At 57.8% G+C, this 16279-nt stretch overlaps 1 protein-coding gene across 1 annotated transcript in view; it reads right to left on the minus strand.

Annotated features, from left to right (window-relative positions):
- Window positions 1-14844, minus strand: part of LOC132208264 (sodium/potassium/calcium exchanger 3-like) — a 44490-nt gene extending 29646 nt beyond the window's left edge. The window contains exons 1-2 of the mRNA XM_059643929.1: window positions 14724-14844; window positions 9338-9442 (exon numbers count right to left, since the gene is read on the minus strand). Of these exons, the coding sequence (XP_059499912.1) occupies window positions 9338-9442; window positions 14724-14844 (226 nt within the window). The remainder of the gene's footprint in view (window positions 1-9337; window positions 9443-14723) is intronic.
- Window positions 14845-16279: the final 1435 nt, after the last annotated feature.

The following is a 16279-nucleotide window of genomic DNA, read 5'->3' on the forward strand; positions in this document are numbered from 1 at the left end:
TCCACCGACACTCTCATCCGCCTAGCGGAACTCGTCCTCACACTTAACAACTTCTCTTTTGACTCCTCCCACTTCCTACAGACCAAGGGGGTGGCCATGGGCACCCGCATGGGCCCCAGCTATGCCTGCCTCTTTGTAGGTTACGTGGAACAGTCCATCTTCCGCACCTACACAGGCCCCAAACCCCACCTCTTCCTCCGGTACATTGATGACTGTATCGGCGCCGCCTCTTGCTCCCCAGAGGAGCTCGAACAGTTCATCCACTTCACCAACACCTTCCACCCCAACCTTCAGTTCACCTGGGCCATCTCCAGCACATCCCTCACCTTCCTGGACCTCTCAGTCTCCATCTCAGGCAACCAGCTTGTAACTGATGTCCATTTCAAGCCCACCGACTCCCACAGCTACCTAGAATACACCTCCTCCCACCCACCCTCCTGCAAAAACTCCATCCCCTATTCCCAATTCCTCCGCCTCCGCCGCATCTCCTCCCACGATAAGACATTCCACTCCCGCACATCCCAGATGTCCAAGTTCTTTAAGGACCGCAACTTTCCCCCCACGGTGATTGAGAACGCCCTTGACCGCGTCTCCCGCATCTCCCGCGACACATCCCTCACACCCCGCCCCCGCCACAACCGCCCCAAGAGGATCCCCCTCGTTCTCACACACCACCCTACCAACCTCCGGATACAACGCATTATCCTCCGACACTTCCGCCATTTACAATCCGACCCCACCACCCAAGACATTTTTCCATCCCCTCCCCTGTCTGCTTTCCGGAGAGACCACTCTCTCCGTGACTCCCTTGTTCGCTCCACACTGCCCTCCAACCCCACCACACCCGGCACCTTCCCCTGCAACCGCAGGAAATGCTACACTTGTCCCCACACCTCCTCCCTCACCCCCATCCCAGGCCCCAAGATGACATTCCACATTAAGCAGAGGTTCACCTGCACATCTGCCAATGTGGTATACTGCATCCACTGTACCCGGTGCGGCTTCCTCTACATTGGGGAAACCAAGCGGAGGCTTGGGGACCGCTTTGCAGAACACCTCCGCTCAGTTCGCAACAAACAACTGCACCTCCCAGTCGCAAACCATTTCCACTCCCCCTCCCATTCTCTTGACGACATGTCCATCATGGGCCTCCTGCACTGCCACAATGATGCCACCCGAAGGTTGCAGGAACAGCAACTCATATTCCGCCTGGGAACCCTGCAGCCCAATGGTATCAATGTGGACTTCACCAGTTTCAAAATCTCCCCTTCCCCCACTGCATCCCAAAACCAGCCCAGTTCATCCCCTCCCCCCACTGCACCACACAACCAGCCCAGCTCTTCCCCCCCACCCACTGCATCCCAAAACCAGTCCAACCTGTCTCTGCCTCCCTAACCGGTTCTTCCTCTCACCCATCCCTTCCTCCCACCCCAAGCCGCACCCCCAGCTACCTACTAACCTCATCCCACCTCCTTGACCTGTCCGTCTTCCCTGGACTGACCTATCCCCTCCCTACCTCCCCACCTATACTCTCCTCTCCACCTATCTTCTTTACTCTCCATCTTCGGTCCGCCTCCCCCTCTCTCCCTATTTATTCCAGTTCCCTCCCCCCATCCCCCTCTCTGATGAAGGGTCTAGGCCCGAAACATCAGCTTTTGTGCTCCTGAGATGCTGCTTGCCTGCTGTGTTCATCCAGCCTCACATTTTATTATCTTGGAATCTCCAGCATCTGCAGTTCCATTATCTCTGATATCAATATGTGCCCTCCTTACTACCACCTTTCTCCCTGTCTTTCTACTGTCATCAGATTAAGCACCAGACCTTCATCCACACCATTATATAACAGTTCAGTCCCAGGAAGGATATTGTTAAACTGGAGAGGTTTCGCAAGAGAATTCCCAGGAGTTTCCAGGTATAGAAGGTTTGAGTTATGAGGAAAGGCTGGAAGGGCTGGAACATTTTCCCTGGAATGCAGGAGGTTGAGAGGCAACCTTGGTAGGAATTTATAAAAGCACGAGTACGGATAGGACTGATGGTGGTTCTCTTTACGCTAGGGTGGGGGGTTTTACGACAAGGACGTTCACTTTTAAGGTGAGAGGAGAGAGATTTAGAAAAGGCACAACGGACAAATTTTTTTTTACACAGAGCGCAGTTCGTGTGCGGAATGAGCTTCCCGAGGAATTGGTGGATCTGGATGCAGTTACAACATTTAAAGGACATTTGGATAGATACGTGGGTAGGAAATGTTTGGAGGATATGGGCCAGGAGCAGGCAGATGGGACTGGCTTAGTTTGGGACGATGGGTCGGCATGGACTGGATGGGCCGAAGGGTCTGTTTCCACGCTGTGTGACTCTACGTAAAGAGTTAAGGCCCCAGCACTGACCCCTGTGGCACACAGCTCGTGACATCCTACCAGACTGATAAAGACCCATGTGTTCCTGCGCTGTGTTTCCTGTTAACAAACCAATCTTCTGTCCATGTCAGTGTGTTAGCCCCTACGCCATCAGCTTCTGCTCTCACAGGGATCTTTGATGTGGCACCACAGCAAATGCCTTCTGGAAATCAAAGTCCGATACATCCAGTGGATCCTCTTATCTCCAGCACTAGCCACTTCTTCAAAGAACCCTGATAAGTACTTTAAACATTTCCCTGTGGCAAAACCACATTGGTTCGACCTGAATACATTCAACTCAGACAAGTGACCTGCTGTACTGTTTTTAAGTAAAGGCTTCAAACATTTCCCCTCTGACAGGGCCTGTCAGTTTGCCCCTCCTTTTCAACTCGAGGTGTTGCTCTCTATATTTTCCAACAAGACGGAATGTGTCCTAAGTCGATGGAATTCTGGACAAATCAAAAACAATCCATCTACTATCTCAGACAACGAGGTGGGGAGCTGGAGCAGCATAGCAGGCCAGGCAGCATCAGAGCAGCAGGAAAGCTGACTTTTCGGGTAGGGACCCTGGTAATACTGTCTTCCATCAGGCAGAAGGGAAAGAAGCCTGAGCACATGCACCAGCAAAACAGCTTCTCCCTCCCTGGGCCTTTCCCATTTCAAATCAGATGTCGATCTTTAGACATCTCCTTGTAGCCATAAGTTTGTATTCCTCACTTTGTTCAATCACCCTATGATCCAATTGATTGGTGGATTGATTTTATTGTCCTCTGTACTGAAATACAGTGAAAAGCTTTGTTTGTGAGTGGTACAGTCAGATCACAGCAAGCAAAGGACGTACAGATCATAAGGACTGAGGGGCATAAGGGTTACATTGCAGGTTACATTATTTGAGGCTGGAGTCCATTCAACAGATTGGTAACAGCCAGAAAGATGCTGTTCCTGGAGCTGCTGGTGTGTGTGTTCAGGCTTCTGTACCTTCAGCCTGACGGAAGAGGCTGTAGGAGATACCGGGCTGCGACGGGTCTTTAATGACGTTTGCTGCCTTCCTGAGGCAGCGTGAAGTGTACGTGGAGTCTGTGGTGTGGAAGGTTGGTTTCTGAGATAGTCTGGGCTGTGCGCACCACCTTCTGTAGTTTCTTACGGCCCTGGGCCGAGCAGTTGCCGTACCAGGCAGTTATACACCCGGACAGTACGCTTTCGTCGGTGCATCTGTACAAGTTGGTGAGGGACCTTACGGACATTTTCCTGACTGCGTGAGGAAGGAGAGGTGTTGTTGTGTCTTCTGGACCGTCTCATCTACGTGGGGAGCCCAGGACAGTTTGTCAGTTATCATCACTCCAAAGAACGTGACCTCTCCACCCTCTCACCCTCAGCGATGTCGACTTGGCGGTGGGGGGGCGTGTTCTCCTCCTTTCTGTCTGAGCTTGATGATCAGGTCTTTAGTTTCGCTGACACTGAGGGACAGATTGTTCTCATCGCACCGTCTCACCAAGCCCTCTGTCTCCCTCCTGCAGTTTAACCTGCCATCCTTGTTTGTCATAGGCTGCCTGTAGTGCTCACAAACCAAAACTCATCACTGTACTCAGGTCCGTGTGACAGTACGAAGGCAAATCAAGGTAATACTTCCCTGTCGCGTGTCATTTTCCTGAGTTCCTCTCTCCCTTCCCATCCTGAATATTGCTGGTTCTGGGATGTTACTTGGAACCTCTCCAGTGAAGCCTGTTCCATTCATCGGCTGTTTCCCTACTTTTGGCAATGCATTTCCCAGACCCCCATTTCCTACAGGAGCAAAGCTCACTTTGTGAACTCTTTTTTTTAAATAAAGGCACATCAGGGCAGGACTTATACACTTAATGGTGAGGCCCTGGGGAGTGTTACTGAACAGAGAAACCTTGGGGAGCAGGTGCATAGCTCCCTGAAAGTGGAGTTGCAGGTAGATAGGGTGGGGGGGAAGGTGTTTGGGATGCTTCCCCTTACTGGTCAGTGCTTTGGGTACAGGGAGTTGGGAGGGTCATGTTGGGGCTGCACAGGACATGGGTTGGGGCTGCTTCGGAAAACTGTGTTCAATCCCAGTCTCCCTGCTGTAGGAAGGATGTTGTGAAACTTGAAATGGTTCAGAAAAGATTTACAAGGATGTTGGAGGGGTTGAGCTACAGGGAGGGGCTGAATGGTCTGGGGCTATTTTCCCTGGAGCATCGGAGACTGAGGGGGTGACCTTATAGAGGTTTATAAAATCATGAGGGGCATGGACAGGGTGAATAGACAAGGTCTTTTCCCCCAAATGGGATCAGATTACTTTAGGATATCTGGGTCAGCACAGACGAGTTGGGCTGAAGGGCCTGTTTCTGGGCTGTATGGTTCTATCACTCAGAAAGGCTGAAAGAATAAGAAAAGCTGGAGCTGGGGGCTCATGAAGAGCTAAACACGTTGGGAAAGAGAGAGAGGGAGGAGGTAGGGGGAGAGGGAGGGATGGAGAGAGGGAGGGAGAGAGGTGGGGAGAGGGAAGGGAAGGGGGGGAAAGGAAGAAAGAGGGAGAGGGAGAGAGAGATGGACAGCGAGAGAGAGAGAGAGTCAGGAAGAGAGAGAGCAGCAGAGGGAAAAAAGGAGAGGGGTGAGAGGGAGAGAGAGTGAGAGAGAAGGTGAGAGAGGGAGTGAGAGAGCAATAGGGGGAGAGGCAGAGAGAGAAGGCGAAAGAGGCAGCAATGTGGAGAGAGAGAGAGAAAGAGAGAGAGAGAGAGAGAGAGAAAGAGAGAGAGAGAGAGAAAGAGAGGGAGAGAGAATGAGAGCTAGAGAGAGGGAGAGAGAAGGATAGAGCGAGGGAAAGAAAGGGAAAATGAGAGAGGATGGGGGAGAGAGAAAAAGAGGAATAGACAGAGAGAGTGGGAGATCAGAGAGAGAGAGAGAGAGACAGAGAGAGAGAGACAGAGAGAAAGAGAGAGAGAGAGAGAGAGAGAGATCGAGCATCTGTTTAAATACCATCTGGTGGAATATTCTATAAATGTGAGTTTTTATTCAGGGCTTGTGATAAGGTTTATTTTAGCAGAAGCAGTGGAAGTGAATTAATCGGTGCACTAAACAGACAGACCAGCTGCTCCCAACGCCGGCATTGATGCCAAGCCAGTAACTTTGATCTAGAACATTCTGCTCTGCCCACACTGTGCCCAGGGCTGTGGGATGTGGCAAGTTGAAGCTCACAAACAGTGCCGAGTGTTGGCACCAAGATTCCGGCAACTTCCAGCACACAGTACTATGTCCTCTCCACCCCTCACCCCTAACACCCTCTCCCTACCCCCACCGTCAACCCCGATATACCTCCCTAACACACACTCCCCACCCACTTCCTCAATGGGGGGAATATGCACATTCTGTTCCCATCACTGAATCCCCCCCCCCCATCAACATCCTGGGGGTTCCCATTGACCAGAAACTCAACGGGACTCACAACATGAACACAGCGGGCTACAAGAGCAGGTCAGAGGCTGGGATCCTGTAGCGAGTAACTCCCCTCCTGACTCCCCCCCAAAGCCTGTCCCACCATCTACAAGGCACAAGTCAGGAGTGGGATGGAATACCCCCCACTTGCCCCTGGATGGGGCAGCTCCAACAACACTCAAGAAGCTCGACACCATCCAGGACAAAGCAGCCCCCGCTCGATCGGCACCACATCCACAAACATCCCGCGCTCCACCCCCCACCCCCCCGACGCTCAGTCGCAGCAGTGTGTACCATCTACAAGGTGCTCTGCAGAAACTCACCAAAGATCCTCAGGCAGCACCTTCCAAACCCACCACCCACTTCCATCCAGCTGTAAATGGGTACAACCGTGCCCTGCACATTCCCCTCTGAGCCCCTCACCATCCCAACTTGGGAATATGCAGGCCGAGTGGAACTAGCTTAGTTTGGGATGACTGGTCAGCATGGACAAGTTGGCCCAATGGCCTGTGTCTGTGCTTTATGACTCAGTACTCTCTCTTTTGTCTATTTTCTATAGGATGTTCAGGACATGGGTTAGGGCCACTTTTGGAAAACTGTGTTCAATCCCCGGTCTCCCTGCTGTAGGAAGGATGTTGTGAAACTGGAAAGGGTTCAGAAAAGATTTACAAGGACGTTGGAGGGTTTGAGCTACAGGGAGGGGCTGAATGGTCTAGGGGTATGTTCCCTGGAGCGTCGGGGGCTGAGGGCGGGGACGTTATAGATGTTTATAAAATCATGAGGGGCATGGATAGGGTGAATAGACAAGGCCTTTTCCCCCCAGGGTGGGGGGAGTCCTAAACTAGAGGGCATAGGTTTAAGGTGAGAGGGGGAGGATGTAAAAGGGACCTGAGGGGTAACTTTTTTCACGACAGAGGGTGGTGTGTGCATGGAATGAGCTGCCAGAGGAAGTGGTGGGGGCTGGTATAGTTACAGCATTTAAAAGGCATCTGGATGGGGACATGGATAGGAAGGAATTAGAGGATATGGGCCAAATGCTGGCAAATGGGACTGGATTAAGTTAGGATATCGGGTCAGCATGGATGAGTTGGGCCGAAGGGCCTGTTTTCTGCGCTGTATGACCCTATGACTATGATTGACTCTGGGAAGAGTATTAAGTGCCAAATAGCAATGGGGGCTTTGTAGGTGAGGTGTTCTTGGACTCAGAGCCACTGGGGTGTCTGCAGCTCTGGGGTTGGGGTGCACAGGAGGGAGGGGGCTGCGCGGGGGTGGGGGGAGCAGGGGATGGCACGAATGGAAGTTTCCAGAGGGTAGAATTGGGGGGGGGGGGGGAACAGCCAGGAGAGAGTCAGAATGGTTGGGTTTGGAGGGCAGCAAGGGTGTTGGTGAAGGTCCCTGCAGCCGACGAGCTGACGCTATCGCAAGGTTGTGGTTAAAAAGAAACCTCGATCAAAAAGAAAGAGCTGAAGTTTTACAAATCTTGGCAAAGAATTCTGAGACACCATCAGGGCAAAACCGACCCGCTGCTCTCGAACGTCCGGTAACCTCGAGCTGGCAGGGTCTCACAAGAGTTAATGCAAGTCAAAGAGAGGATTTAAGACTTTGTTCCTCTCCGATAATCCTGTCATTTTTCTTGCTGATGAGTTACTTGGAAGGTTTTAACCATCATCTGTTCACACATTTGGCATTGCCAGGGTTCACAGCTTGCGGTAAAGTTGGCTTTGTTTGTGTGTGAGAGTGATCGGGCCTAATTGGTAGGCCCGAGCTGAGCTGTCGCTGTGGCAACTCGTAAATGTGGAGGGGGGGAGGGGTGCGCTGCGCGGCATGGGGCTACTGAAAGAGAACAGGGAAGGGGGGTGGGTGGGGGTCCCTGCATTTCTTGACCACCTATCACTGCCTTAGAATACCTCCCCCCCACCCCGGAAGCAGCCAGGACCAATAAGGGGCCTCCCACCCTGCTCATGCCCCTCTTCATCTGATAACCTCCTGTCGGGGCAGACTCTGATCCCCGACCACTTCAGCAGCAAGTGACCAGCAGCTCCGTCCACCTCACTGCGGGGCGGTGGGGGGGGGGTTGCAAACGGGGAGAGACAGAGTTTGAGGGAGAGCATTCTTTAGCCCCAATCCAATACTCCCACATCCCCACTAGCCTTCAGAGATAGGGTGGGAGGGGGTGGAGGGGGGTGACAGAGATAGGGAGGGGGTGTAGGGGCTGGAGGGGGTTACAGAGATAGGGAGGGGGTGTAGGGAGATGGAGGGGGTTACAGAGATAGGGAGGGGGTGTAGGGGGATGGAGGGGGTGACAGAGATAGGGAGTGGGTGGAGGGGCTGGAGGGGGTGACAGAGATAGGGAGGGGGTGGAGGGGCTGGAGGGGGTGACAGAGATAGGGAGGGGGTGTAGGGCTGGAGGGGGTTACAGAGATAAGGAGGGGGTGTAGGGGCTGGAGGGAGTGACAGAGATAGGGAGGGGGTGTAGGGCTGGAGGGGGTTACAGAGATAGGGAGGGGGTGTAGGGAGATGGAGGGGGTTACAGAGATAGGGAGGGGGTGTAGGGGGATGGAGGGGGTGACAGAGATAGGGAGTGGGTGGAGGGGCTGGAGGGGGTGACAGAGATAGGGAGGGGGTGGAGGGGCTGGAGGGGGTGACAGAGATAGGGAGGGGGTGGAGGGGCTGGAGGGGGTGACAGAGATAGGGAGGGGGTGTAGGGGATGGAGGGGGTGAGAGAGATAGGGAGGGGGTGGAGGGGGTGACAGAGATAGGGAGGGGGTGGAGGGGCTGGAGGGGGTGGCAGTGATAGGGAGGGGGTGTAGGGGATAGAGGGGGTGACAGAGATAGGGAGGGGGTGTAGGGGCTGGAGGGGGTGGCAGTGATAGGGAGGGGGTGGAGGGGCTGGAGGGGGTGGCAGTGATAGGGAGGGGGTGGAGGGGCTGGAGGGGGTGGCAGTGATAGGGAGGGGGTTGTAGGGGGATGGAGGGGGTGACAGAGATAGGGAGGGGGGGTGACAGTATCAGGGAAGTACCATCCTGGTTTAATTGCCCTGTCGGAACGGGAGGTGCCGTTGAGGCAGACCATGTTGGAGAGTGGTTGGAAATTAGCCCCCTGTGCCGGGGAAGGTTTGTGGAATACCCTGCGAAGTTTGAGGTGAGCCGGTGACCCGCTGAGTCCGGAATATCGGTGGGTAACTGGGAAATGTGTCAGGCCTGATTTGAGTCTCTCTCTACGATTTGACCAGCTCCATGAGGCGTTTTTTTTTTGTGGTTAGTATCATGGCTCCAAGTTAGTGTTTAGCAGTTTCTTGTTGTTTGGTGGAAGTGTTTCGGGCCAGGGATTGGGTTTGGAGGCAGGCTTGGGCTTAGGGTGTAGACCCGAGCGTTAGGCTGAGGGGTATCATTGAGCAGGGAACATTATGTGTCTCTCCTCCAGTTTGCAGCCGCCCTCCCTCCAGCCCAGATTTCAATCATCCCAGGAGGAGAAATCCCCGCGCCCGGCCCCACAGCGCTCTCACTCACCTGGTGGAGTACAGTTCCTCCCCAAGCTGCTGGCATCGTCGCTGGTCTGAAACAATAATCTTCGGCCAGGCCCAGCCTGCGCCCAAACTCTGGCCCCCTGAGGAGCTGGGCATCACAAACAGACTGAGTTAGCTGCTGTGTTGGCAGGGAGCACACTTCCATGTGGCTCCCCCAGGGCTGCACACATCACCCCAGACCCCCCAACACACACACTCACACAGCCCCCTGCACCTACACACTCACACAGCCCCCCACACTCACACACTCACACAGCCCCCTGCACCTACACACTCACACAGCCCCCCACACTCACACAGAGCCCCCGCACCCACACACTCACACAGCCCCCCACACTCACACAGCCCCCCCGCACCCACACACTCACACAGCCCCCCCGCACCCACACACTCACACAGCCCCCTGCACCCACACACTCACACAGCCCCCCACACTCACACAGAGCCCCCGCACCCACACACTCACACAGCCCCCCACACTCACACAGCACCCCCCGCATCCACACACTCACACAGCCCCCCACACTCACACAGAGCCCCCGCACCCACACACTCACACAGCCCCCCACACTCACACAGCACCCCCCGCACCCACACACTCACACACCACACCCCCCGCACTCACACACCACACCCCCCCCGCACACACTCACCCCCCCAGCACTCTCGCAACCCCCCGCGCGAGCACACCACCTCCGCACTCGCACACCACCCCCACACTTGCACATCCACACACCCCAACACATCGCAACATTCACACACCCACATGCACACACTGACCGATCCCACACCGACCGCCCTCACACTCACCGATCCCACACCGACCGCTCTCACACTCACCGATCCCACACCGACCGCCCTCACACTCACCGATCCCACACCGACCGCTCTCACACTCACCGATCCCACACCAACGGCTCTCACACTCACCGATCCCACACCGACCGCTCACACACTCACCGATCCCGCACCGACCGCTCACACACTCACCGATCCCGCACTGACCGCTCACAAACTGACCGATCCCACACCGACCGCTCACACACTGACCGATCCCACACCGACCGCTCACAAACCGACCGCTCACACACCGACGGATCCCACACTCACCAATCCCGCACCGACCGCTCTCACACTCACCGATCCCACACCGACCGCTCACACACCGACTGCTCACACACTGACCGCTCACACACCGACCGCTCACACACCGACTGATCCCAGACCGACTGCTCATAGATCGACACCTCCCTATCTCTGCCATCCCCTCCATTCCCCAACAACCCCTCCCTATCTCTGTCACCCCCTCCATTCCCCAACAACCCCTCCCTATCTCTGTGACCCCCTCCATCCCCTACACCCACTCCCTATCTCTGTGACCCCCCTCCATCCCCTACACCCCCTCCCTATCTCTGTGACCCCCTCCATCCCCTACACCCTCTCCCTATCTCAGTAACCCCCTCCAGCCCCTACACCCCCTCCATATCTCTGTCACCCCCTTCATCCCCTAAACCCCCTCCCTATCTCTGTCACCCCCTCCATCCCCTACACCCCCTCCCTATCTCTGTCACCCCCTCCATGCCCTACACCCCCTCCCTATCTCTGTCACCCCCTCCATTACCCTACACCCCCTCCCTATCTCTGTCACCCCCTCCATCCCCTACACCCACTCCCTATCTCTGTCACCCCCTCCATCCCCTACACCCCCTCCCTATCTCTGTCACGCCCTCCATCCCCTACACCCCCTCCCTATCTCTGTCACCCCCTCCGGCCCCTACACCCCCTCCCTATCTCTGTCACCCCCTCCGGCCCCTACTTCCCCTCCCTATCTCTGTCACCCCCTCCGGCCCCTACACCCCCTCCCGATCTCTGTCACCCCCTCCATCCCCTACACCCCCTCCATATCTCTGTCACCCGCTCCATCCCCTACATCCCCTCCCTATCTCTGTCACCCCCTCCATCCCCTACACCCCCTCCATTTCTCTGACACCCCCTCCATCCCCTACACCCCCTCCCTATCTCTGTCACCCCCTCCGGCCCCCTCCCTATCTCTGTCACCCCCCTCCATCCCCTACACCCCCTCCCTATCTCTGTCACCCCCTCCGGCCCCTACACCCCCCTCCCTATCTCTGTCACCCCCCTCCATCCCTACATCCCCGCCCTATCTCTGTCACCCGCTCCGGCCCCTACACCCCCTCCCTATCTCTGTCACCCACTCCGGCCCCTACACCCCCTCCCTATCTCTGTCACCCCCTCCATCCCCTACAACCCCTCCCTATCTCTGTCACCCCCTCCAGCCCCTACACCCCCTCCCTATCTCTCGCACCCCCTCCAGCCCCTTCACCCCCTCCATAACTCTGTCACCCCCTCCATCCCCTACACCCCCTCCCTATCTCTGTCACCCCCTCCATCCCCTACACCCACTCCCTATCTCTGTCACGCCCTCCATCCCCTACACCCCCTCCCTATCTCTGTCACCCCCTCCATCCCCTACACCCCCTCCCTATCTCTGTCACCCCCTCCATGCCCTACACCCCCTCCCTATTTCTGTAACTTCCTCCGGCCCCTACACCCCCTCCCTATCTCTGTAACCCCCTCCGGCCCCTACACCCCCTCCCTATCTCTGTAACCTCCTCCGGCCCCTACACCTCCTCCCTATATCTGTCACCCCCTCCGGCCCCTACACCCCCTCCCTATCTCTGTCACCCCCTCCATCCCCCTGCACCCCCTCCCTATCTCTGTCACCCCCTCCATCCCCCTGCACCCCCTCCCTATCTCTGTAACCTCCTCCGGCCCCTACACCCCCTCCCTATCTCTGTCACCCCCTCCGGCCCCTACACCCCCTCCCTATCTCTGTCACCCCCTCCATCCCCTACACCCCCTCCATATCTCTGTCACCCCCTCCATCCCCTACACCCCCTCCCTATCTCTCGCACCCCCTCCAGCCCCTACACCCCCTCCCTACCTCTGTCACCCCCTCCATCCCCCTACACCCCCTCCCTATCTCTGTCACCCCCTCCATCCCCCTACACCCCCTCCCTATCTCTGTCACCCCCTCCATCCCCCTACACCCCCTCCCTATCTCTGTCACCCCCTCCATCCCCTACACCCACTCCCTATCTCTGTCACCCCCTCCATCCCCTACACCCACTCCCTATCTCTGTCACGCCCTCCAGCCCCTACACCCCCTCCCTATCTCTGTCACCCCCTCCATCCCCTACACCCCCTCCCTATCTCTGTCACCCCCTCCATCCCCTACACCCACTCCCTATCTCTGTCACGCCCTCCAGCCCCTACACCCCCTCCCTATCTCTGTCACCCCCTGCATCCCCCTACACCCCCTCCCTATCTCTGTCACCCCCTCCATCTCCCTACACCCCCTCCCTATCTCTGTCACCCCCTCCAGCCCCTACACCCCCTCCCTATCTCTGTCACGCCCTCCATCCCCCTACACCCCCTCCCTATTTCTGTAACTTCCTCCATCCCCCTACACCCCCTCCCTATTTCTGTAACTTCCTCCATCCCCCTACACCCCCTCCCTATCTCTGTCACCCCCTGCATCCCCCTACACCCCCTCCCTATCTCTGTAACCTCCTCCGGCCCCCATCCTCCCACGATCCCTCTCCGTCTTTACTCTGTCGGGATGTTCCTTGACACTGATTTCTGTGACAGAACAGTCACTCACCTGTTCAGGGATGTGACAGGCGCCAACAAAATGCAAGTTCTCAGCCTCCCACCACCTCATCGCACAAACACTGCCCCCCTGCCGCCGAAATGTGCAGGTGTGTGGGAGAGTCGCAGGGTGGGGGACATCAGAGGGTGGGGGTGATGGGCTGGGTTGGTGCTGGGGGTGGTGTTTGTGTTGGTGGGGGGAGCATGGATGTGGGTGGGGGAGGGAAGGAGGCGTGATGGTGGGGAGAGGGCGGAGTTGGATGGAGCAGAGTTGGTGGGGGGTGTGGTTGGGAAAGCTGGCGGAGGGAGGCTGGCATGTGGGGGTGCAGAGGGGTCGTGGGTGGGGGTTTAGTTAGGCAGTGGGTTGGTGGGGGCAATGAGGAGGTTGGTGTCGGGGGAATGCAGCTGTGGGCTGCCTGGGGGTGGATGTGGGTGGGTGGGGGTGACGGGGTTGTATAGGAGGGGGTTTTATGGGACGGGGTTGTCATTGGCTGGGGAGGGAGTTAGTAATTGGGGGGAGATGGAGGGAGGGGGCAGGTGAGGTGGGTGGGTGGGTGGGGGGTGACAGGGTTGTGTGGGCCAGTTGGGGAGGGGGGTTCAAAGGGGGAGGTTGTTCATAGAGGGACTGAGTGGGGGCTTTTTGTGGAGTTGAGAGCGGAGAGGTGAATGGGGTTGAGGGGGGAAGTTGAGGAGGGGCAGTGAGGGGGTGATGGGGGAGTGGAGAGGGGTGGGTGGAGGTGAGGGGGCTGGAGGGTTGTGGTGGGGAGAATGAGGGGGGATTGTGGGTGGTGGAGGTGAGGGTGTTGATGGGGGAGTGAGGGGCTGGAGGGGGGAGGTGAGGTGGGGCATTGGGGGATTGAGGAAGGCTGAGGGGGCAAGTGAGGGGTGTGAGGGTGTTGGTGGGGGAGGAGGTAAGGAGGGGTGGGGGTGGGTGAGGCAGGGAGGTGAGGGGGTTTGATCGGGGAGAGAGGGGAGTGGGGGGAGGTGAGGGGTGGAGGGGGGAGGTGAGGTGGGGAGGTGAGTTGGGGGATTGGTGGGGGAGGTGAGGGGTGGGTAGGGTGAGGGGAGTTGAGACAGAGGGGCGTTGTGGGGGACGTGAATGGGGGTCAGGGGAGTGTGGGAAGTGAGGTGGAGATGAGGGGGTTGAGGCGCGTGAGGGAGGTGAGGTGGAGGTGAGGCGGTTGAGGGGGGTTAGGGGGTGAAGTGGATATGAGTGGTCAGGGGATGAGGTGGAGGTGAGGGGATAGTGAGGGGGTGAGGTGGAGATGAGGGGGTTGGGGGGCTGAGGAGGTGAGGGGTCGGTGAGCGGGGTGAGGGACGTGAGGGGGTTGGGGAGGTGAGGGGGTTGAGGTGGGAGGGGGAGGTGACAGGCCGGTGAGCAGGTTGAGGTGGAGTTGAGGGGGTTGGGGGAGGTGAGGTGGAGGGGAGGGGGTTGGGGAGGTGAAGTAGAGGGGAGGGGTTTGGGGAGGGTGAGGTGGAGATGAGGGGTTTGGGGGAGGTGAGGTGGAGGGGAGGGGGTTGGGGAGGTGAGGTGGAGGGGAGGGGGTTGGGGAGGTGAGGTGGAGGGGGAGGGGGTTGGGGAGGTGAGGTGGAGGGGAGGGGGTTGGGGAGGTGGGGTGGAGATGAGGGGGTGAGGGGGTTGGGGAGGGTGTTGGGGGAGGTGAGGGCTGTTGATTCTGGGGGAACGGGTGTCTCACCGTCTCGAAGCTTCCTCCTGACGATTGAAGCCACCGTCAGCGTCACTGCAGCCACGAGGCCCATCGTCCCATCTGCCCTGTGCTGGCGACGCTGGCTCACCTGCACCCTCCTGGCACCCATCACCCGGGCACCACACGCACCCCTCCCCACCAACCCCCCAAACCTGCCCCCCGCCCAACCTCCTCCCAACCCTCCTGACTGCGTTTGCCCAGAACCTCCCCACACCCCCAGCTGGGGCACTGGCAGAGTGTGGGTTTTTTTTGGGGGGGGGGGGGTGGTCCTGAAAGCCTCTCTGTGCTGTTTGTGCCCCTCAGTGCGGGCAGATCGAAAACGCCCTCTATACCACCCACCGCGTGTGCCACCCCCACCCTGCTCGAGGGAGGGTCGCTGGGGTGGGGGAGGTGCGGTGAGAACGGGGTTAATCCCGGAACAGTGAGGGGTTGGGGTTGGGGGAGGGAGGGCAGGCAGGGAAGGGAATGGTGGGGGGGGGGGTGGTTGCTGCAGGTTGTTGAGGGTAGGGTTGGTACACTGTATGTTCAAGCCAGCGCCCGTCTCTCACCCTCTGTCAGAGACACCCCCCCCACAACCCCACCAGCGCCTGTCTCTCACCCTCTGCCAGAGACACCGCCCACAACCCCACCAGCGCCTGTCTCTCACCCTCTGTCAGAGACACCCCCCACAACCCCACCAGCGCCCGTCTCTCACCCTCTGTCAGAGACACCCCCCACAACCCCACCAGCGCCCGTCTCTCACCCTCTGCCAGAGACAACCCCCACAACCCCACCAGCGCCCGTCTCTCACCCTCTGTCAGAGACACCCCCCACAACCCCACCAGCGCCCGTCTCTCACCCTCTGTCAGAGACACCCCCCACAACCCCACCAGCGCCCGTCTCTCACCCTCTGTCAGAGACACCTCCCCACAACCCCACCAGCGCCCGTCTCTCACCCTCTGTCAGAGACACCCCCCACAACCCCCACCAGCGCCCGTCTCTCACCCTCTGTCAGAGACACCTCCCCACAACCCCACCAGCGCTCGTCTCTCACCCTCTGTCAGAGACACCTCCCACAACCCCACCAGATCCCGACCGAGTGTGAGAGAGAGCAAGAGAGAGAGAAAGAGAGATGAGCGAGTCGGCACAGGCTTTATACAGTGAGACAGAGGGTCCACCCACTGGGGGCAGACACACAGAGATCAGCACACCCCCCACCCCCACCAAACCTTAAAGGTACAGCAACAGTCTGTCCCCTCAGCCCCATGCCCTCTCACAACCCTCCCACCCCTGCTGGCACTGATTCCACTCCATTATAGAGAAAGCCAGGCTCTCCGAGACAGACCACCCACCTTCGCTCTGCTCCAGGGCATTCCCATGCCGATGCTCCCTTACCTTCCCTATGCCCCCCGGCTCTCAGAGAAAGGATTTTATGTTGTGCAACTGAAATTCCACTGGGATGGGGAGGGGTCGGGGGGAGGATGGAAAGTCAGGGGTAGATGGAGAGTCAGGGGTGGATGGAGAGTGGGGCGGGGTTTGGATGGAGAGTCGGGGGGGAGGATGGA

This window comes from Stegostoma tigrinum, unplaced genomic scaffold (genome assembly GCF_030684315.1).
Source record: "Stegostoma tigrinum isolate sSteTig4 unplaced genomic scaffold, sSteTig4.hap1 scaffold_339, whole genome shotgun sequence".
NCBI lineage: Eukaryota > Metazoa > Chordata > Chondrichthyes > Orectolobiformes > Stegostomatidae > Stegostoma > Stegostoma tigrinum.